At 54.9% G+C, this 21,377-nt stretch overlaps 3 protein-coding genes across 4 annotated transcripts in view; all 3 read right to left on the bottom strand.

The window, feature by feature from the left end:
• Positions 1-156: 156 nt before the first annotated feature.
• On the bottom strand, positions 157-4,369 carry FDX1L (ferredoxin 1-like). The gene is made up of 5 exons (XM_008578011.1): positions 4,072-4,369; positions 3,930-3,984; positions 3,614-3,720; positions 755-842; positions 157-591 (listed from the first exon to the last, which is right to left on the bottom strand). The coding sequence occupies exons 1-5, from the start codon at positions 4,214-4,216 to the stop codon at positions 435-437; spliced, it is 552 nt and encodes a 183-aa protein (XP_008576233.1). The 5' UTR covers positions 4,217-4,369; the 3' UTR covers positions 157-434.
• RAVER1 (ribonucleoprotein, PTB-binding 1) lies at positions 3,930-20,744 on the bottom strand. Of its 2 annotated transcripts, XR_550878.1 has the most exons (14): positions 20,406-20,675; positions 18,813-18,879; positions 16,020-16,489; positions 11,062-11,253; positions 10,805-10,934; positions 10,476-10,570; positions 9,062-9,149; positions 8,560-8,771; positions 8,155-8,463; positions 6,961-7,035; positions 6,381-6,521; positions 5,916-5,999; positions 4,474-5,827; positions 3,930-3,984 (listed from the first exon to the last, which is right to left on the bottom strand). XR_550878.1 is itself a non-coding variant. In XM_008578013.1 (13 exons), exons 1-13 carry the CDS (start codon positions 20,673-20,675, stop codon positions 5,681-5,683), a joined length of 2,280 nt encoding a protein of 759 aa, XP_008576235.1. In that variant the 5' UTR covers positions 20,676-20,744; the 3' UTR covers positions 4,451-5,680. The 2 variants fall into 2 exon arrangements, 1 of the variants encoding a protein (XP_008576235.1); XM_008578013.1 differs by lacking the exon at positions 3,930-3,984 and having other exon boundaries at positions 4,451-5,827; positions 20,406-20,744.
• Positions 20,745-20,887: 143 nt separating this feature from the next.
• ICAM3 (intercellular adhesion molecule 3) overlaps positions 20,888-21,377 on the bottom strand; it is a 13,527-nt gene continuing 13,037 nt past the window's right edge. Inside the window, exon 6 of the mRNA XM_008578025.1 lies at positions 20,888-21,249. Within this exon, the coding sequence (XP_008576247.1) occupies positions 21,035-21,249 (215 nt within the window). The 3' untranslated portion in view covers positions 20,888-21,034. The remainder of the gene's footprint in view (positions 21,250-21,377) is intronic.

Here is a 21,377-nt window from a genome sequence, read left to right as displayed (position 1 = left end):
GGCGGGGCCTTGTCTCTGGCCAACTTCCCTAGGAAGGTGCGTTCCTAGCCTCTGCCTCAGCTCCCGAGCACCCCATCACTGCAGTGGGCGGAGAGTTGGGGCCCCAGCAGAGGTGGTGGTAAGCCCGAGGTCTGCCCCCCAAGGACACTCGACATGCAGGAGGTCTGTAACACAGCTTTATTGCAGATCTGATTTAAGGTCCATCTCTATTCACATCCTGACTCCCAGGGTCTTGGGGGAGGCCACCCCAGTAGGGGCCCTGTCCCCACCAGAGCCTGGACACGGATCTCTCCCAAGCAGGGGCTTTGGCCTGCGCAGGTGCTTCTCCGTCTCTCTCGGGCTTGCCCGTGCTCTGGGCGGGGCTGGCAGCTTGGCTATTCCTTCAGTCCTGGCTCTAGGGCCACGGGCAGGCCCTGACAGTCCAGTTGCCCATGTCAGTGGGGCTTGGGGACATGGCCGTCCACGTAGAAGTTCCTGGTGATCTTGGGCAGGGTGAATTCAGCCCCTTCCAGCTCTGGCGTCAGCACGATCTGGCAGCCCAATCGCGAGTTCTCCTGGAGGAGGGGAGCCATGTCCAGCATGTCGTCTTCCCTGGGGCAACGAGGGTGGTAGTGAGCAGCGGGCACACTGGCCCGGTTGGTGGGGAGATGGGCAGCCCTCCCCTGCCATCCAGGTGGCCCTCTGGACAGTGGGAGTCCAGAGGTTCAGTGGCCAAGCCCTGCCATTCAGAGCTGGCTGGAGCTGTCCCACTCACCTCTCCTCAGGAGGGGGTAGGAGGTCCAGGTGATCTTCGCTCACATACACGTGGCAGGTGGAGCATGCCAGGGAGGCTTCACAGGCCCCTGCGGGCAGGAAGTGAAGGGGAGTCTCGGTGAGGGGCACAGCCAGGCAGGTGCCATGCGGCAAAGCGTGAAAAGAAGAAGCCCTTTGTCTCACTATGTGCCTGCACACCCCGTGTCCATTCTGCACCCTGTCATTTACTCAGCTAGCTGTTCCCGAGCTGCATACAGGCTTTACAAAGGGTTGTCCAGAGTGGCCCATTTCCCAAGGACTCCCCACCAGGCCAAGGACCTGGATGGGTACGTGGAACCATTAATGAGCACGGACTTGGCTTCAGGGTAGCTGACAGGAGAAAGGCCAGCCAGGTTCCCTGTAGCCTGTGAGCCCTTGCTGCGACCCTATCACTGTGCTGGGCAAATGCGTTCTCACCTCCCTGCTGCTCCTGAAGGAGGGGCTGGCTGATTCAGGACCCAGGGTGGTAGGGGAATCAGGGTTGAAAGACACAGAGGGACTGGCCGGTTAGCTCAGTTGGTTAGAGCACAGTGTTACAACACCAAAGTCCAGAGTTTGGATTCCCTTACTGGCCAGACACCGACCCTCTCAACCCCCGCAAAAAGAATGATACAGAACCTGGGGTTTTCTGTTGACCATTTGCCCTTGGACACATTCCCAAACCCTCTGATTGACCACTGTAGAAGTTCTTGGTGATCTTGGTGTCCCTCCTGGCCTAAAACTTTCCAAAGGATTTTCACACCTGGAATAAAACCCAAACTCCTCCACTCAGTCGTTGAGATTCCCCCCTGCCTCATTCACTCCACTTCAGCCACACTGGCCCCACCACAGGCCCTTTGCACTTGCTGTACCCATGGCCTGGAATGACTTTTCCACTCAATCCACAGCTGGATCCTTTTCATCTTTGGGACTCGACTCAACTGTCCCGATTCCCCCACCTCCTTTTCCTTGCCCCCTTGTTATCTCCTCCCGCCTTTAATTTTTATATAGCTGAGGCTGGCCCGTGGCTCACTCGGGAGTGTGTGGTGCCAACAACACCAAGTCAAGGGTTAAGATCCCCTTACCGGTAATCTTTTTTTAAAAAAATAATAATAATGATTTTTGTATAGCATTTATACAGCCTGAAGCAACCTTTTTTTGGCAGCTGGTTGGTACAGGGATCTGAACCCTTGACCGTGGTGTTATAACACTGTGCTCTAACCAACTGTGAAGCAACCATCTTAACCTCTGGGTTTACCTGTTCCCTGGCAAGCTGCCTTCCTCTCTCTGCACTCAGCCTGGCATGTTGTAGATGCTCAAGAAACATGTCATAAGTGCACAGGAGGATGTTAAGCTCAGAATTCTCTTCCCTCTTCCAGAAATGTCGGACAGTGAGGGTGGAGCTGAAAGGCAGCCTCCTGACCTAGCAGCCCCGTTTGCATTCAAATGTCTCTGTGATCTGCCTATGCTAGCTCCTGGGGAGAAACAGTCTGGGCCTTGAAACTCCAAATACCGTAGGCCCTAGGCATCTCTTCCTCGTGCTGTTTCCCACCTTCTTAGCATCTTCATCATGTAAGAATGAGATGATCAGCCTGGCCCATTAGCTCATTTGATCAGAGTGCAGCCTTATAACACCAAGGTCAAGGGTTTGGTTCCCTATACTGACCAGCCACCAAAAAAAAATAAAAAGATTGAGATGACCTCAGTTGGTTAGAGTGTAGTGCTGATAACACCATGATCAGTGGTTCAGACCCCCATACCAGCAAGCTGCCCCCAAAAAACCCACCAAAAACAACAACAACAACAAAAGAAACCAAACACACAAAAGAACAAACAAAAGAAAAACTGAGATCATCCAGTATAATAATCCCAACTATTCACTAACCACATGCCAGACACTAGGCACTACTAAACATTGTTTAATCCTCACAGCAACCCAGTGATACAGGAACTAAATTATTCCCATTTTATAGATGAGGAAACAGAGGCCCAGAAAAGCTAAGTACCTTATTCAGGGTCACACAGCTGATAAGAGGCAAAATTTGAACATAGGGCCCTTGCCTTTATAGTTCAGGTCTACTTAACCTGGGGTTTAGTTTCCTCATCTATGAAATGGAATAACGGTCTCCCCTACTGAATAAAGTTGTCATGAAGATTCAATCAGTTAATATGTATTAACATGCTTAAAGTAATTTCTGCTATTATTATTTTTCGAAAAAAATTAAGCTCTGCTAAATTTAAAATTATTATCTTTCCTTCAACAAACATTGACATAATGCCTGTTACGTCTAAGTACCATCATAGGCAACAGACAGGTGAACAGGTGAACAAGGCTCTCTGATCTCACTGGGGTACAAATGACAAAGAAGGAAACAAAACAGGGAGAAGTGTGATGAAGACAATAACACACACTAATATGATAGAGGGACTGGGGTGTGGGGGATTTAGCTGGTTAGAGGGGAAAGGGACTGTCAGAGAGACTGACATATATTGAGGAGGAAATAGAGTATTTGCTGGGCAAGCACATCAGACAGAAGGATCAGCAAATGCAAACGTCCTGAGGCAAGAATGAGCCTTTGGATATTTGAGGAACAGCAAGAGAGCCAGTGTGGCTAGAATACAGAGAGGAAAGGGGAAGGAGGGCAGGAGTTCCAGTGGCTTCTAATAAATGCTCAGTAAGTAAGAGCTGAGCAAGGGATGAGACCAGGGTGAGGAGTTTGGATTTTAGTCCATATTTAGTGGGAAGCCATGAGTGGGTTAAGCAGTGCAGAGACTTATCTAGTTTGTGTTTTTTTGGACGAATGGATAAGGGCCTCCCCAGTTCCCTGTGTCCAGCTCCTACCTTCCAAGTCCACCCCATGGCGCTGGGCCAGGTGGAGAACATTGTCCCCAACTCTGCCGCTCACTGGGATCCGCTGGCCAGACCGGTCTACGAACACCACATTCACCCTAGGGGCAGATGGAGGTAAGGATGCCGAACTGGACGGGCGCAGGAGCCGGGTAGAATCTAGGGTCAGGAAGTCGCGGTTGGGGCTTAACGGACAGGGATTGAATAGGGCGAGACAGAAAGGGGACCTTGGGATGTGGCTGCAAGGCAAGGCGGAGAAAGGAGCAACGTCGTGGGACGAGGAACGGGGGACTTAGCCTCCTGCACTCACACATCCTCGGGCCGCTCAGGGCCCCCGGCCTCCTCCTCTCCCGCCGGGCGTGAGCCTGGAAAACACGGTTCGGTGAGCGGCTGCACCCCGCCCTGCCGGCGTTCGACGGGTTAATGATGCCCACCCCAGACATCCCGGGTACCTGTCACCCGGAATTTCCTCGTTGTCGCTGGCCCCGCTGCCTCCTCGGACCCCGAACAACCCCCTGGTCCGCTCCACCAGGAGCCGCTAGCAGCCTGCAACAGGACCCTGGCTTTCACGCCTCCCCGGACCACGGAAGCGGCCATGACAGGCACCACGTGACCCAGCGACCGAGCATGCGCCTTGCCGGCCACGGGAGCAAAGCGTAAATACTCGAATATAAGCGCCCTCTATTCATGGGGCCTGAGGCTGCAAGGAATCCACTGGGAACTTCTAGAGTGGGAAAGCTTGGTGAAAGGTCCGGTGCACAGAAACCTGCGTGGCCTTCCCAAACCTCCCACCTAGGCCCATTGTTTGTCCCAAGAACCAGCCAGTTCTGATTTCTTTAAAACCATTTACTTACAAACTTTAATTCAGCAAAGGTCTGTGTGGGAAGATCAGGGATAGGACACCCCCTGGAGTGGATGCGGCCCGAGTCAGGAGAGGGAAGCTGGTGGCCCAGTTAGCCCGGGGCAGGGCCTAGGCGCACCTCAGGTCGACAGGTCCTGCCAGTAGGCAAGTGCAGAGCTTATCTGCATGGAGTTGTCATTCCCAGCACTGGGCCAAAAGGAGGCCGGCTCCCAGTGATCTGGCCTGGGGATGGAGAGGCGGAGCTCATCTTCAACAAGGGGGGCACAGCAGAGGCTCATTGAGATGGGCACCATGCCTGGCTCCCACAGACAGACAGCAGGGGAACTGGTTTAAGCTGGCAGAGAAGGCTCGTCTCTTTACCTAGGCTTGGGCAGAAGGGGTGGCAGGATTGGTTTGCGAAGGCCAAGACTTTGGCCTTCTACTGTCCCCAGGGTGAAGATTCTGGGTAGAGGGGCCCAATCCCTAGGCCAGAGCTGTTTGGTCCTTAGTCAAGCTTCCAGAGCTTGGTGTTTGAAAGGCTCCGGCCAGCCAGGCCTGGGGCCCAGCTTTAAGGCATCAGAAAGTGAGGGGACTGTGGCAGGGAGCCGGGGACCCAAGGCTGGGGTTCAGGCCAGAGTGGGCAGGCAGGGGCAGGAGACGGCCACGCCTACAGCAGACATGGGAAATAGAAAAAGGCTGAGCTGTTTCAAAACAAAAATGTGGAATACAGGCCCAGACAGACCGGACCTTGACGGAATCAGAGCTGGGGTCGCCCTGGACAGTTTAAAAAGTAATAAAAATTAGAAAAGGAAATAAAAGTCAATTGTCAAAGTTAAAAAAAGGGCACAGTCTCTGATTCTCACAGGAGGTCAGGGAAACCTCCAAGGCACTCGAAAGGCCAAAATACAGGAGTGATGAGGCAGGAGGGGACTCCCAGAGAGATGGGCACAGGCAGAGGATAGGAGACGGGGCAGGAGAGGGAGCAGGCTGGGGCCCCTTTCTCTTAAGGCTGCAGGGCCAGTGCCGGGAGCAGGCCAGAGGTGCAGTGAGGCCCCCAGACTCCCCCACACTCCTCGGGCTCTGGCTGGTTGGTCAGCAAAGTCTTTCAGAGATTTTTCTATCACCGAAAGAAAGGAAAAAAAAAACAAAAACACAAAACACCAGAAAACCCAAAAGAGATTTGGTTGGTGTGGGCCTTTGAGCATCTCTGGCGCTGGCGCCTAGAAAATCCTCTTCCGCTTCAGGTAGGAGTCTGCGTAGTGGCCACCGAGGCCCTGGGAGTGCTGGCCCACGTAGCTGCCTTCCGGGCTGGGCTCAGGTGAGGGCAGCAGGTGGGCGAAGCTGCGTTTCTGGCCGCCCAGTGGGGTCTGAAGACAGAGGGTGGGGGGGCTGGGTCAGGGGCCACCTGAGGGCCGGGGCTCCCCAGCCCTGCATGTCCCCACCCCCTGCCTGTACCTTCAGCAGGTGGCTGTGACCATTGGGCCCAGGGCCGAGGCCCAGGAGCCCTTCACCAGAGCCCAGTGGGGAGGAGCCGACTGCCTAGGAGAAATGGGAGAGAGGTGGGATAGGTGACTTCCTGGGGTGAGAGGAAGTATCCACACTATCCCCTCAAGGGACTATGAGACCTGGGGCAGATTACTCCATTTCTCTGAGCCTTGGTTTCCTCATCTGTCAAATGGGGCAAGTCCCACCCACACTCTGGGCTGCCCAACTGGAAGACTAGGCGGTGCCAGGTGCTTGATACACACACTCAGGGGGAGGACAATGGGCTGTTTCCACTCTGCCCTGAGCAAGTCTGACCCCTGCCACCACCCCAGCCTTGGCCCAGGCACTGAGCGTCACAGAGCTATGATGTCAGCTCCCCACCCCCCACATCCTGCCTGTCCCTGGGGATCTGTCCTGGGGCAGGGAGCTCCTCACCTTGTTGAGGTGGCTCTGCTTGAGGCCAGCCTGCAGGCCACTGGTGAAGTAGGAAGTGGGGGAGCCCGAATAGAAGTGAGACATGGGCCCCCCACTGCCCCCACCACTCCGCTCGCCGAAGCCACTGGGTGGGGGGGACATCTGCAGGGAAGGGGCTGGCTGAACAATACAGACAACTGTACTGAGCTGGCCAGTTAGCTCAGTAGGTTCAAGAGCGGTGTTACAACATCAGGGTCAAGGGTTTGGATCCCTGTACCACCCAGCCGCCAAAAACAAAAAAAAGTAGTGTCCACCCCCGTACGCAGGATCCCCCCAAACAATTCTGGGCTTTCTGGCTGCTGGAGGATGAGCCATCTCCATGTGGAGCAGAGACAACCTGCCCCAGCCCAAGTCCCTACACAGCCTGCTGAACCCCAGCCATGTGAGAGAGGCCATTGTGGACCCAGGAGTCCCATCAAGCTGCGAGGTGGCTGCAGGGAACTGCTCAGTGCCCCCAGAATGACTAAGTGACAGGATGGCTTCTTCCACAGCAAAAGCTAATCACCGCCCCCAGGAGGTGGGTGCACAAGGTAGCTCTCACCTTGTGGCGGTTGGCTCCGTGAGGCCCGAGGGCTGGCTCCCGTGGGTGGGAGAAGAGCCGCCGAGGTCCCATGTCCTGAGAGGAAGCAGGAGAAGCATGCTGGGTTGGGGTCTCTACCAAGCTTGCCCCTGGCTGAACTCCAGGGCATGGTGTCATCAGGGAAGTCTGTCCCCTCCACTGTGGGCCCAGGAGGGGGCAGACTCAGCCTGCAGGGGCCACAAGAGAATGGAGCAGCTGAAAGGAGACCAGATGTGGGCCCCGTCCCAGGGGATGGCTACCCCTCGGCCCCAATGATGGCTGCTGAGGAGTGTGGCCCTCATGGGACCAGGTGTGCGGAGTTTCCAAGACAAGCTAGGAATCCCAGCTGGGTGTACTCTCACAATTTTTACATGTTGGCATTTATTTCTGTTTTTATTTTAAACCCAATGTAGGCCAAACAACACGGGTGGCCTGCGGAGGACCAGTCTGCAAATTTTTTTCTTTTCAAGAGTTGTGTTGATCAGGCTGGAATGCAGCAGCTACTCACAGGCATGATCCTGCTACTGATCAGCATGGGAGTTTTGACCTGCTCCGTTTCCAACCTGGGCCACTTCACTTTTCCTTAGGCAACCAGGGGATCCCCCATTCCCTGGTCACATTGATGCCGAAATTAGTGGGAACACCTGATCAGCACAGCACACACTACAGTCCAGAACTCTGGGCTCAAGTGATCCTCCTGCCTCACAGCCTTCTGAGTAGCTGGGACACAGGCGCGTGTGCAGCCAGTTTGCAATTTTTGACCTGGAGGAAGTTGGGATCATAGAAGGACCAACTCTCCAGCGACAGAGACAGGATCAAAGTCAAGAAAGACGGACAGACAGGACAGACAGGATGCTGAGCTCCGTCTCTAGAGAGAAAAAGGGTGTGGCCTAAGGCCTCTTTGGAAAGAAAGGCAAACCGACAGACAGATGCAGGGTGAGATCATCCAGGTCTTGGGAATGACAGACAGACAGACAGACAAGCAGCAAGGTCTGATGTGCAGAGACAGATAGTAGGCTTAAGGGTAGGGACTGTGCCTGGCATGTTCCCCATGGCCTCCCTAGTGCTTGGCCTGGCACAGTCAGTACCAGGGAAACATCAGTTTGGAGAATGACTTGCCCTCAGGGGACAAAGTGCCCCAGCAGCTGGCTGACCACAGGGCAGCCAGGTACTCACCGAGGGGTAGTCGAAGCTGTAGCTGTCGGGCAGCCCCGGTTCAGGGGGCAGGCGAGCACTGGTGAGGGGGCTGAGCAGGTGGGACTTGAGCTGGAAGGCTTTGCTGCTGGCACTGCCACCTCCACCACCACCACCAGGGGCCGGGGGGTTAGGCAGGGGGCCGTCAGCTGGGTGGCGGCTTCTCCCGGTGCCTCCCCAGCCCCTGGCCTCCTTACCCACCAGGTTGCTGGCTGGGAGCAGGCTGTGTAGGTTCAGGTAGGGGTTCAGAGGGATCTGGTAGTCCTTGGGGGGCTCACCCAGCAGCGACACCTGTAATGGGAGGGCTGGATTTGCAAGGGCCCCAGGCAGAGGGGACCTGGCCGGGTGGGAGGCTGGCAGGGTGCTGGGCGCAGGGTGGGGCCTTACTCCAGGGGGCGTGGGCAGAGGCCTGCTGTCTTTCTGGAGGCCTCTGAGGCCACTGCCTCGGAGCCCCATGGGGGCAGGGGGTGGTGTGAGCTGGGCTGCTGGGGGACCCAGTCCCATGGCCTCCCGGTCACCCCCAGAGGGGCCAAGCAGAGGTGGCAGCAGGGGCGGTGGCTTCCCTCGCCGGTGCGGCAGCTCCGGGGGCAGGCCCCCCCCTACAGAGAGAAGGAGGCTATCAGCAGCCAGGCAGGACCCTTCCTCCCAGGGCCCAGTGGCCAAGGCCAACTACAAAGCCCTCTAAGGGCATCAACTTCTAGGACGCTCATGGCCAACCCGTGAGCTGGGAACCCACGTGACAGACAAGGACACTGAGCCCCAGAGAGGCTGGGTCACTTGCCCCAGGCCACACAGCTGGGAACTTGCCACTCCCAGTTAAGAAAAGGGGCTTGGAGGGGGAAGTGGGCTGGTGCCCAGAGAGACATGGGCTGGCTGGGATCTGTGTTACCTGTGGACAGCTCCCCGAGAAGGGGGTTGGCCGGCTGGGCCCCAGGCTGCAGGGCGCCCAGGGGTGAGTCTCCCAGGATCCCAGGCTTCTAGGAACAGAGCACAGGCAGCTGGAGAACAGTGATGAAGTGGCCCAGAGTATCAGTGGTCACGTCACCCAGCACACCCACACTCCAGCCCTTAGCAGACATGCATAGTGTCCCCCAGTGCCTGCGACACCTCATCCACCACCCATCTGGTCAGCCAATGGTGACCGAGGGTCTCCTGCATGCCAGGCTGCATCCTAGGTGCTGGGGAAACGCAGGGAACACAGACCACTCAAAGTGTCAGGGCCTGCCACCCCTGACACATGGTGACAGACCTTCTTAGACACTCACCATCCAACACCCAGCCCCCTTGCTGATTATCACGGAGCAGTGCCCAAAACACACAGCACAGTGTCAACTGCAGCCACACAGCGTGTGACAGCCACACAGGGTTTCAGTCATGCTCAGTCACACAGGGGCCCAAGCCCACAAGTTCACACTCAGTTACTATCAGACACCCCCATGTCACTGACTAGGCCCCTGTGAACCAAACCAGACAGGGTGATGTGTGCATGTGTGTGTCTGTATGTATGTCTGTGTATCTGTGTGTGTGTGTCTGAATCTTTATGTCTGTCTGAGTCTATATCTATGTGTGTATGTGTGTGTGTCTGAATCTGTGTGTCTGAGAGCCTATGTGTGTATGTCTCTGTGTCTGAGTCTGCGTGTGTGTTTGTGTCTATGTCTGTGTGTGCATTTATCTGACAGCCTGTGTGTCCAAGAGTTTGTGTGTGTCTGAGTCTGTGTGTGTGTGTGAGAGCCTGTATGTCTTTGTCTGAGTCTGCTTGGCTGTTTGTGTCTATGTCTGTGTTTCTGTGTATGTGTCTGAGTCTATGTCTGTGTGTCTGTGAGTCTGTGTGTGTGTGTGTGAGAGCCTGTATGTCTCTGTCTGGGTCTGCTTGGCTGTTTGTGTCTGAGTCTATGTCTGTGTGTCTGTGAGTCTGTGTGTATGTCTGAGAGCCTGTGTGTATGTGTCTGTGTATGAACACTGAGTGGGTGTGGCCTGGACCTTCTCCCACAGAATTGCTGCTGGGCATGGTCTGTTCACAACCTGCTGCCTGCCAGTGTTCTTCCAGCCCACACCCAGTTTCAGGCTATAAATGGGTGTGTCCAGGTCCCCTGATGCCACCCCAGCTAGCAAGGCCAGGTGACTTCTCCAGAGCAGAGGGAAAGGCAAAGCCTACTGTGTGGGGTGGAGGTGGCGAGTCCTGGGCCCCAGGGACATAGCCAGACATCCCATGAGCTACTGGCAGCATGAGCAGTGCTTGGAAAGGGGCTGCGGTGTGTGTGCGGATCAGGAAGGAGCCCGGAGGCCACAGGCATGGTCATTACCTTCTGGCTCTGGGTCTGCAGGGCAAGCTGCAGCAGTGCTGTGGACAGGGCAGGCCCACTGAGCAGTGGCATGGCCGGGGGGGCGCCCAGCAGGCCTAGGGGGAAACACAGGGAGGTGGATAGTGGTCCCTGGATGGGCACCCCCAGTGTCCTCCCTACCACTAAGACAGCCCCGAGCCTATTGAGGAAGCAGGAGACTGAAGCACTCAGAGGGCAGCTGCTGTGCTGGAAGGGCAGGGTCCACCCCAGGGAGGACCAGTCTCCTCGTGCCACTATCAGCTCCCTCCGGTGACCTCACTCTCCTTCTCAGGTGAGAAGGGTTTCCTTACCCTGCTTGCCCCCTGCGTTGCCATGCAGCAGGGGATTGAGGAGCAGGTGCAGGGGGGCAGACGGCCCCAGGTGGTTGAGCAGCTGTAGGATGTTGGGCTCAGGCAGGAGCCCCTTGCCTCGATTGAGGGCCTGAGGAGAGGAACGGAATGGAGGGACAGCTCAGAGTGCCCCCGACCACAGTGGGTGTCTGCCAGGGGTCCTGGCATCTTGAGGGAGCTCCCCCATCCCCACCAACTCCCCTTCCGCACACACTCACCGTGGCCTGGGCAGCAATGAGCGCGGCCAGCATGCTGCGTCCAGGGGGCCCAGGGGCGCAGAAGGAGATGCGCAGGTGGCTGCCCCCCAGGGCCAGGCCGTCTGCCTGCTGCTGCGCCTCCTCTGCCATCTCGGCTGTCTCGTACTCCAGCACAGCGAAGCCCTTCAGCTGCCCGTCCTGGCCGCACGCCAGCTGGGGAGAGGGGGCAGGCCTGAGTGCCAGGGTCACAGCCCTCACATGAAGTGACCACAGTGACCAGACATGGCTCCCGATCATGATAGTGACACCCCACAGAGAGGGTGGACTCCGAGCCGGGCACCGTCCTGAGCCCTGTTCCTGCATCTGCTCATCCAATCTTCTCAACGGCCCTGGGAGGCTGCATCGTCTCCATTTTTCAGAGGAGGCAACTGAGAGGCTGGCGTGTCCCAGGCCACACAGCTGGCAGGAGGGCAGAGCTGGGACCAACCTCACACGTGGGGTCAACTCCTCTGGGCCTCATGCAGTGCCACAAAGAGGGACTTCAATTGGGATTCCCAAACACACCATGGCACAAGGTGGGGAAGAGGTGGGTGGCTCTGGAGTACAACCCAACCACAAACCTCTGGCTGGGGACACTGTAGCTGGGGCTGGGAAGGTTGCACAGCCTGTGGGTGAGGCAGGTGGCCTCCAAGCTCGGGTTTGAGGCTGACAGTGCCAGGTGGGTGGGAGGACATGAAGCAAGAACAGAGGTATGAGGCCGGCCCGTGGCTCACTCGGTAGAGTGCGGTGCTGATAAAACCAAGGCCACGGGTTCGGATCCTAGATAGGGATGGCCGGTTTGCTCACTGGCTGAGTGTGGTGCTGACAACACCAAGCCAAGGGTTGAGATCCCCTTACGGGTCATCTTTATTAAATAAAAAAATAAAAAAAAAAAAAAGAACAGAGGTATGGCCAGGCCAAGGAGGTCCTTCTGCCCTCTCCAGCAGCCATTTGGTTCTTCAGGTCCACAGCCCCTTCTCCTGATCCTTGGGGCCACATGTGTTCCAGAATTGAGAAAGTTTGGAGATCAGAAATGGAGAAAAATGGAGATGAGAAAGTGGAATATTGCACATACTATACACCACATATCAGTCACCCCCAGTGGGGTCTGGGCAGCTCCCTGTATCTCAAACACATGAATAGCTCTGCAGCAAGATGTGAAGACAAAAGCCACAAACAGCCTACATCATCTCAGAGCAGGCTTTGCCACCAAATGGGCCTGACACAGACTAAAGGAACAAACCTCCTTGTCTTCAGGGCATTTCAGGTGCTAAAACTGTGGGTGGGTGCTGTGAGGGCACCCAGCCCCTGCCCTGCCTGACATAGAGGGATCACCCTTCACACCTGCATGTTGGATACCACTGGCGTTGTGTTGCTGCACTGCAAAGGCACCGAGAGCACCCCCTATTTGCAGACAAAGAAAATGAGGCTCAGAGAGGGGCAGTACTCTGTCCAGGCCACAGAACTAGAACTGGGGTCAGAAGAGGCTACGCCAATGCCCTTCATGGAACCAGCCACCTCCTGGTCCCAAATGACACACTGATCACTGTGTCATGGTTTAGCACTAGCACAGTGTCCATAAGATGGAACACAGTGCATCCGCAAAAGGAACACAAAAGATCTTGCATCCAAACACAGAAAGATGCCAGAGACAAAGCCAAGTGGAGAAACAAAACCAAACCAGGCACAGCAATATGGGGTCAAGAAAAGGGGAAAGCAAGAACATATTTTGAAATGAATAATACAATCTCGATGAAATGAGACACAACTGATATGAGCAGGACAGCTGGAGAAGGTGCCGGGGACCGGATGGACCCTTTCCCACTGACCTTTCTGGATATGCTGAATTTTGAAGTGGGACTGGACGGCCCAATCACAAAAAAAATTTTTTTTTTTTAAAGACGCCTAACAAGGGGATCTTAACCCTTGACTTGGTGTTGTCAGCACCACACTCTCCCAAGTGAGCTAACCAGCCATCCCTATATGGGATCCGAACCCATGGCCTTGATGTTATCAGCACCACACTCTCCCAAGTGAGCCACGGGCTGGGCCCTGCAAAAAATTTTTTAAAAAAACCAAAAAAGGGTCGGCCCGGTGGCACACTGCTACAGTGCGCCACTTGGGAGCGCGGTGGCGCTCCTGCCGAGGGTTCGGATCCCACATACAGACAGGCTGCTCACTGGCTGAGCGAGGTGCGGGCGCAACACCGAGGGTTGCGATCCCGTTGCTGGTCCCGGTCCAGTACGGGCGCTACACTGAGGGTTGCGATCCGTTGCTGGTCACGAAAAAAGACAAAAAGGAAAAAAAAAACCAAAAAAGATTTTATTTTTTTCTTTTGGTAGCTGATTGGTACAGGGATCCCAACCCATGACCATGGTGTTACGAGGCTGCACTATAACCAACTGAGCTAACTGGCCAGCCCTAAAATAGCCTTTTTATTGACACTAAGGTCTTGTGATTCCTAATTTACACATTTCTATAGCAAATGTCTTTAAGCAACTTTGACATAAAATAAAGCAATTAAGATGCATACATTTGCCTGTAAATAAATGGCAAAATGCACTGGAGGGGGTGTCTATGGATTTCCTTGGCATTCTCATCTTGATTATGTAGAAAATAAGTGCCCCCCATGAGGACAACAAACTCCTAGCTTGCCATCTGGCTTTCTTGGGATGCAGGAGTGCCCAGTTACAAGTGTAGTCATCAGCCACCAAAAAAAAAAAAAGTGTGATCAGCTACAACTAGAAAATAAAGAATTGGAAAGGAAAAAATAGCAACTTTAGAAGGGTTTAGAGTTCACCAAAGCATCTTTCAGGAAAACAGAATGCTCAGAAGTTAGCTACCAGTGGGGGCTGGCTGGTTAGCTCAGTTGGTCAGAGCGTAGTGTCGATAACACCAAGGTCCAGGGTTTGGATCCCTGTACCAGCCAACTGCCAAAAAAAAAAAAAAAAAAAAAAAACAGCAATAGAAAAAAGGGAAAAAGAAAAAAACAATTCTGGAGTGAACTATAAGACTTAGAGATGGAAATCAAACATTGTGAAAGTTAAAAATATCCAGCAAAGAATAGAAAAGCTAGATTAAGAAAATAACTCATTAGAGCAAGAGACTTTGCAACTAGAAAAGAATAACAAACAGCTGGATAAGAAAATAAAAGACTTGGACAACAGGCAGAAATACACAATACCCCATTAGAAGAAAATGATGTGAGGTCTGGAAAAAAAACAAAATTCCATTCAAAGAAATTGCTTTATATAAGAAATCCTGTCTTCGTCTGAAATAATTAGACCAGCACCAAGGTCAAGGGTTTGGATCCCCGTATAAGCCAGTCACAAAAAAATACATAAAGATAATAAGGAGCTTGTGAAAAGAACACCTATCGATATAAAAACTTTGGTTACATTACATGCAGTAAATACATTTACTTAAATTTAAGGCAAATACTTTTTTATACTTTTAACTCAAGAATTTTTAACACAGAGGTGACTGGATGCACATCTTCTCATAATCATGCCTACTGTAGGGATGAATTGAGACTTGGAGGGGTCAAAGGGTGACCAAGGCCACATGGTCCCTAAATAGGAAGATCAAGGCTCAAACTTTGACCGGCCTGACTCCCAAGCCCATCCTCCATTCAACCAGGACACCTAATGTGACGGTGAGCTCCTCAGAGGCCTCAGCACCTGGTACTCAGCCGGTACTTGATAAATGTCTGGTGAATGCATAAGAGGAGAAAAGAATGAGCAGCCATTCACAACAACCTGATCACGATGCACTGCTAGCACCATTTCCAGATGGGGAAACTGAGGCTCAGAGAGAAAACCGTAGTTGGTCATGACCCTGCAGTCTTCATTTTCCATGGGAGAGGATGTGGCCACTGAGATAATTCACCTTGTGTCCTGAGCCCTGCATCGGGTCCAGCAAATAAAAAGTGTGCCCCAGAATGAATGGGTGATAAGTGGATAAAGAGAGGGGCTCCTACAGATGCCCGATTTCAATGGGGCACCAAGACCCCATTTATAGGAGGGGACAGGGACCCCCTCAAGGTCGCAGAGCTGGGGTCTGGGCCCAGGATGATCCCATCTGAGCCCACACACTGGCCTCTTCTGGGCTGACCCAGGGCTTTGGAGCAAGGCCCTAGCAGTATAACCCTAGGCATGTCACTTGATCCCTCTGTGCCTTGGTGTCCTCACCTGAAAACAGGTGGAGGGATGACACCTGCCTTTCTAGGTTGTTATGGAATGAAGCATTTACAGGTAATGTACTCAAAACTCATAGGGAGTGCTGGAGGAATGTCCCCCTTGGGAATCTGTGGACTAGGCCTTTGCGGTCCCTCAGAGAGCTGGGCCCAGCCTGTTCTTGCCCCCCTGCACCAGTCATGGGTGAAGTACACACAGAAGTGCCAGGCACATTCTGTTCACTTGAATGAGCAAGGCATTGTTTTGTCAACCCAATGTGTGAGCACTTGAATCCCCACTTACAGAGAAGGGAAACTGAGGCTTCAAGAGTGAGCAACTTTTTCAGGGTACAGAGCAGGGCTGGGATTTGGCCAAGCCCAACTTTCTGACCTCAAAGCTTAGATAAACCTCAGTGCTACATCAAGGCTGGCACTCCACAGGTGCTCAACAGATACCCGATCAGTGTGCGAAATGATGGGGTGTGTGAGCCTCAGCACCAGCAGTTACAGAGACAGCCTCGCCGGTATTTGACAGTAAACCGAGGCCTGGGGTTGCATAGGGAACCCTAGGCTCCCATCTCGGCCCTCACCAGCAGCACCTCGTGGCCTCTCCAATAAGAGACCCATTCATTCAAAGCTGCATCAGTGCTGCTTTACTGCAAAGGGAACTGAGAGATTAGAGAAGGCAGGTTACTCCAAAGGACCCATTAGGTGTTCTGGACCTGGCAATGTGCCCCAACACCCCCTCGCCAGGCACAAGGCTCACCTGGCAGAAGCTGGGAGTATGGACAGCCGACAGCGCCCGGCGTAGGGTGTCTACATCGCTGAAGCCGGGTGGCAGGTGGTCAACACAGAGGCAGCGGGAGTGCAGCAGGGCGGGCGTCAGCTGCCCAGCATCCATCCAGTGCACGTAGAGGGTGCGTGGGCCCAGCGGCTTGCCCAGCAGATCTGACTTGGCGCGGGCAGCCGAGTCCTTCTTCATGTACTCGGCAAAGCCATAGCCCTTGGAGTGGCCAGTGTGCTCGCTGTAGACCAGGAAGCAGCGCTCCAGGCTGCCGAAGGGCCGCACCAGCTCCTCGAACTGCTGCTGCGTGAGGCTAGGGGGCAGGTTGGCCACGCACAGCAGGGCATCCGTGGGCTGCAGCTGCACTGACAGCTCCCGCTCCCGCAGGCGGCTCTGGTGGAAGGTGCTGATGGCTGCCTCGGCCTGCTCCCCGTTCAGAAGGGTCACAAAGGCTGCAGCGGCAGGATGGGTGTGAGGTCAGCAGGAGCCCCGAGGGCCTGCCCCTCCACCCCATGTGAGATCTCAGAATAAAGAACCACCAGGATATCTCAGGAACCAGCCGATCGGAACAGTAACCAGCCTTGATCAACTGGCACAGGTGAGCCTCAAGGGCTCTACGAGGCCAGCTCCCTGCTGTCCCCTGTGTCTACCTGCAATCCACAGCAGCACTCACTCACTGTGCACCCAGCTTTGTCCTAAGACCTACAAGTGAAACTCTGGTGATTCATAGGGTAGTGGTTAATTCCCAAACACTACATGGCTGTGGGGTCTCAGTTTCCTCATCTGTCATCTGGGAAGAGCTTAATCCTCATAACCACCGTTTTGACAGCGAGGAAACGGGCCCAGAGCAGCACCCTCTGCCCAAGTGGAGGAGCCAGAACTTGAAGCCCAGCAGTCTGGCTCCAGGGCCCCTCTCTGCATGCCTCCCTCACCGCCTTTCCAGGAAACCAATGCACCTCGGCCCTGCTGCCCCTGCCACTCCTGATTCGCAATCCACCCAGCAGCTGCAGGAAGCTTTGTTCAAAATGATAATCAGGTCGTGCCATGCCCCTGTCCAGTGACTTCTCATCACAGGGTCCACTGGAGCGTGCATGGCCCAGGCTCATGGCCTCCTCACCCATCTCTTGTAGCTGCTCCCTGCAACAAGCCAGGCACACACTGCCTGTGGCTTTTACAGCTGCCATTCCCCGAGTGTGGAACACTGAACCCCACCTATTCACTTGGTTAGCCCCAACCCTCTCTTCAGGTCTGAGTGCAAACAGCTCTTCCCCTGTGAAGCCTACCCCAACTGCTCCTGTTTTAGATCCCGGCTGTCTCACAGTGCCCAGTAGATTTTAGTCCCCAAGACCATTTCCCCTTCGCATCTGGAGTTGTTTGAATAACATCCTCTTCCCTGGACTAGACCGAATGTTTGGTTCACAGCTATATCCCTGGCACAAAGCAGCACATAGTAGGTGCTCAATAAATATTTGTTGAAAGACCGTTTGAACAGAAGTGTCACTCAATATCTGGATCCCTGATGCTCTAGGTGCTCAGTAAATAGCTGACTTGTTGACTGTCACTAAGCACCCAGCACTCACAGCCTTTTAGGTGCTTTTTTTTTTTCTGGTGGCTGGAACTGAATCCTCTATTAGGTATTTTGATGTCTTTGGTTCCATGGCCATGCCAAGCAGATAAGGTAGATGTTATGGTCATGCTCAATTTGCTAGTAAGAAAACTGAGCCTCAGGAAGGGTAAATAAATCAAGGCTGCAGAGTGAGGACAGGACAGACCAGGATTCTTTTTTTTTTTTTGGGCAGCTGGTTGGTAAGGGGATGCAGAGCCTTTGACCTTGGTGTTATAACACCACATTCTAACCAACTGAGCTAACCAGCCAGCAAGGGGCCCAAGATCTTAACCACTACAGTAGCCCACCAGGTGGGTCTCTAAGGGGCACCTGTCCTCAGCTCCTTCCCACCCATGTTACAGATTGCAAATGAGGCCCCGGGAGGTCTAACGCCTGGCACAATGCCTGGAGGTACAGACATCGACTGAGGGCCTCCTGCATTGGCGCCAAGGCTCACAAGACCTGTCCCTGTTCTCATGGAGCTGACCCTTCGGTGCAGGAAACAGATGGGCAAGCCAATGACGACAGCCCAGGGTGGTCAGTGCTATGACAGGGAGCTGCCTGACTCCACCTGGATGGACCTGGATGGCAGAGGGACAGCCCAGAACCTAAAGGGGGCCCAGGGAAATGGTGAAGCTGGGGCACATCCTTGTAGGTAGCATCAAAGGAGCCTCAGACAGGTTTGAGGAGAGAGAAGAATGGGTTAGGATCAGGTCTGAGCAGATTTGCAAAGGGATCGGGAGCTGGCTTTCTGGGAGGGGACGAGCAGGAGTGCGAAATCATGGAGGCAGAGAAAGGGAAGGGAGGCTGCCATTTAGACAGAGATAGAGGGGGCATGGCCCAGGTGGAAGCCAACGGAATGGAGGGGCACCGATTATTTTCGAGGGCTTGAAGAAGACCAGACAGGCCTGGGTGACTGACTGGCTGGTTTGGGGGAGGGAGGTGGGCAGAGGGTAAGCCCAATGCCAAAGCACTGGCTGAGCAGCCAGGAAGAGAACATCAAGGCTACCCCAAGATGGACGCCCAGGACAAGGGACAGTGCAACCTGCTGCACTGGCCTGGCGTGATATATTCCACCCAAAGTTCAGGAGAGAAGATGCTAGGCCAAGACCTTCCCATCTTCGGGGGCTGTCACCCCCTGCCCTGGTCCACCCCATCACCCCACAAACCTGTCCCTTTGTATTTGTCCACAAAACAGTACTTGAGTTCATAGTCGCTGAGCAGGTCATGCACTTCCTGTGGAGACAGAAGCCAAAGGACAGGGAGTCACCAGGAACTGAAGGGAGAAACTCAGTACCACCTTCATGTGGACCAGCTCTGAAGGCAGGTCAATTACCACCCCATTTAACAAATGGGGAAACTGAGGCTCAATGAAATTATTTGCCCAAGGCCATTGAGCCCATACCTGGCAGAGCTGGAATTCATGGCCTGGTTGCAGACCCTGTGCTATTAACCAACACAACACACTCTTAGACAGTATGCATTTAGAGAAGTCTTTTAAACTGTCTGAACCTCCGTTTGCAAAACTGTTTCCAACAACTCTCCAAGTTAAGTATTAACAAACCCATTTTGTACGTGAGGAATCTGAGGCTCAGAGAGGTGAACGGATCTGCCGAAGATCGTGCAGTCGGCCAGGGCAGCAGCAGGAAAGCCACCCAGGGGTACCTGACTAGGGAGTCCACGTTTTCATAAGCCCACATTGTGTGGCTTCATGTGCCTCCCAATTCCCTCCTGCTGACAGGACCACCCTCTCCAAATCAGCTTTGACTTGTGCCAGGCACGTTGTGCACTTTGCAGGAGGGACGTGTTCCCCAGCTGAGAGAGTGAGGAGACTCAGAGGAAGATCAGCTCCAGAAACAAACCAGACCATGCTTCGTGGCACCTGACCCAGGTCTGTTTCCCAAACCATGCCCCTCCCAACATTCCTGGGGCGCCACTAGCCTTGGGCCCAACCATGGGGGGTAGGGGGGGAGGCACCGTGGCAGGTGTGCTGGTGGACCAGAGAGCAAGAACTCTCAGGAGCAGGGAGAGAGAACCCATCCCACCGCCACTAGGCAGGGCGGTACAGGTGTCATTTCCCAGGGTCCAAAGAGCATTGGGAAGCCCTGCCCCATGTAGGCCCCAAGAGAAGGGCACTCCTGGTGGGAAGATTAGCCAAGGGGGCTCCAGAGAACGCAGCCCCTAGTCGCTTCCTGTAGATCTGGGAGCTGGGGGCAGGAGACCCCATTTTTCCAAATTAATCCTGGGACTTTTGGAGATGAGACCCCAGGGGCTGCTATAACTTCCGGATCTATCTCTGAGAAGAGTGAATAAACGCGTGATATGGAGGGGTGTACTCTAGCCCAAACCGAAACTTCTCGATATGAGGTCCTGCCACCCCGTGGTAGAGTGGGTGGGGAAAAGCACAATCCGGGTAGGGGCAACTGGCGTCCCTATGTCCACGCGCCCCAATCTAGCGACCCATTCACAACACCCCAACAGGGTAAAACTGCCCGCCCCCTTCCATTCCCCGCCCCTTTAAGTCATTTGGTCGCGCCCAAGCCTATGGTCGCCCCTAGCAACGTCCTCCCTCAGCCCAAAGTTGGTTTCTCCCTTCATCACGGCCCCCCCACATCCCCTTGTTGGTCTCTCCCGACCCCGCGTGGATCCCGCGCTTGGACGTCCCCGCCAACATCCCCCCTCGCACGCCGACGTTGGTGTCGCCCACTTCCCCCCGTGCACGGTGGTATTTCCCGCCACGCTCACACACCGCCCCCCCATACCTGGTTGGTAACGTCCCCCGGGAGGCCCCGGATCAGTATTTTGCGACGGTTACGGAACTGGCGCTCGGTATGTTCCAGGCGCTTCCGGATCTCTTCTGGATCTAGCTGCGGCAACTCTTCTTCGGGCGCCCGGCGCTCCGCGGCATCCCCGGCTTCAACCTCAGCCCCAGCCTCCGGGCTCAGTGGGGGCCGGTGAGTAACGGACACGTCGGCCGCCATCTTGGGAAACCCGGCGCCTTCTGGGACCAACGAGCCGGGGCGGAGCGGCATAGAGCGGCGAGGGCGCGCCTGCCTATTGGCCAAGAGCAGCTCCGCCTCCCTCCCGACCCCCTCAGCCCATTGGCTGAGGCCTAGACCTCCTGTCAGAGTTCAAGTCGCGTCTGGGAGCTATAAGCTCCTCCCCCTTCCGCCTCAGCGGTTCCATTCAATGCACGCGCAGCGCGGTTGTCGCAGGACGCGCGTGGAATCAAGCCACAGACAAGGGAGTCTAAAGGCTTTATTGATGCGGAACCCGGGGATACAGCCAAAACCCCAGTCCTCTTTGGCCCAGGATCCCAGGCGTCCCGCAGCTCCACCGCCTCGTTGGCCTGAATAGACATGAGGGGCAGCGAGGTACTCTCCTCTTTGGCTCAGGATCCCAGGCTTCTCGCAGCTGAGGACGGCTCTTCTCCCACCACCCCCTCGGATTGTACAGACGTGAGGGGCAGCGAGGTGCTCTCCTGTTTCACGTGGTAGATGCCGCTCCGCTTCGTCCAGAAGACGTACGTTAAGGCCCCTGTGACAACCACCACTCCCAGGATCACCAACACCCCCATCGCGAAGTTGACGGAGCGAGAGTTCCGATCTAGGTAGAGAAGCGCGAAGTAAACACACGCGTCCTGGCCCCGCGCTGGCTTACCCTGAACATCTGTCACCACGACCAGGGTGTACGTGCCCACGGGCCCGGCCACCCCCCCCCCCCCCCCCCCCCCA

This window comes from Galeopterus variegatus, unplaced genomic scaffold, assembly GCF_000696425.1.
Source record: "Galeopterus variegatus unplaced genomic scaffold, G_variegatus-3.0.2 Scaffold1619, whole genome shotgun sequence".
Lineage (NCBI taxonomy): Eukaryota > Metazoa > Chordata > Mammalia > Dermoptera > Cynocephalidae > Galeopterus > Galeopterus variegatus.
Note: the sequence above shows the minus strand (reverse complement) of the source record. Positions and strands in the feature narration are given on the sequence as shown.

Excerpts from the sequence above, each read along its gene's own strand:
- FDX1L (XM_008578011.1), bottom strand. The coding sequence starts at position 4,216 with ATGGCCGCTTCCGTGGTCCGGGGAGGCGTGAAAGCCAGGGTCCTGTTG. Across the intron at positions 3,985-4,071 it reads GAGGAAATTCCGGGTGACAG|GCTCACGCCCGGCGGGAGAG; the intron begins GTACCCGGGATG and ends CGTGTTTTCCAG. Across the intron at positions 592-754 it reads CTACCCCCTCCTGAGGAGAG|GGAAGACGACATGCTGGACA; the intron begins GTGAGTGGGACA and ends TCGTTGCCCCAG.
- RAVER1 (XM_008578013.1), bottom strand. The coding sequence starts at position 20,675 with ATGCCGCTCCGCCCCGGCTCGTTGGTCCCAGAAGGCGCCGGGTTTCCC. Across the intron at positions 11,254-16,019 it reads ATACTCCCAGCTTCTGCCAG|CTGGCGTGCGGCCAGGACGG; the intron begins GTGAGCCTTGTG and ends CCCTCTCCCCAG. Across the intron at positions 8,772-9,061 it reads TCTCGGGGAGCTGTCCACAG|GGGGGGGCCTGCCCCCGGAG; the intron begins GTAACACAGATC and ends TTCTCTCTGTAG.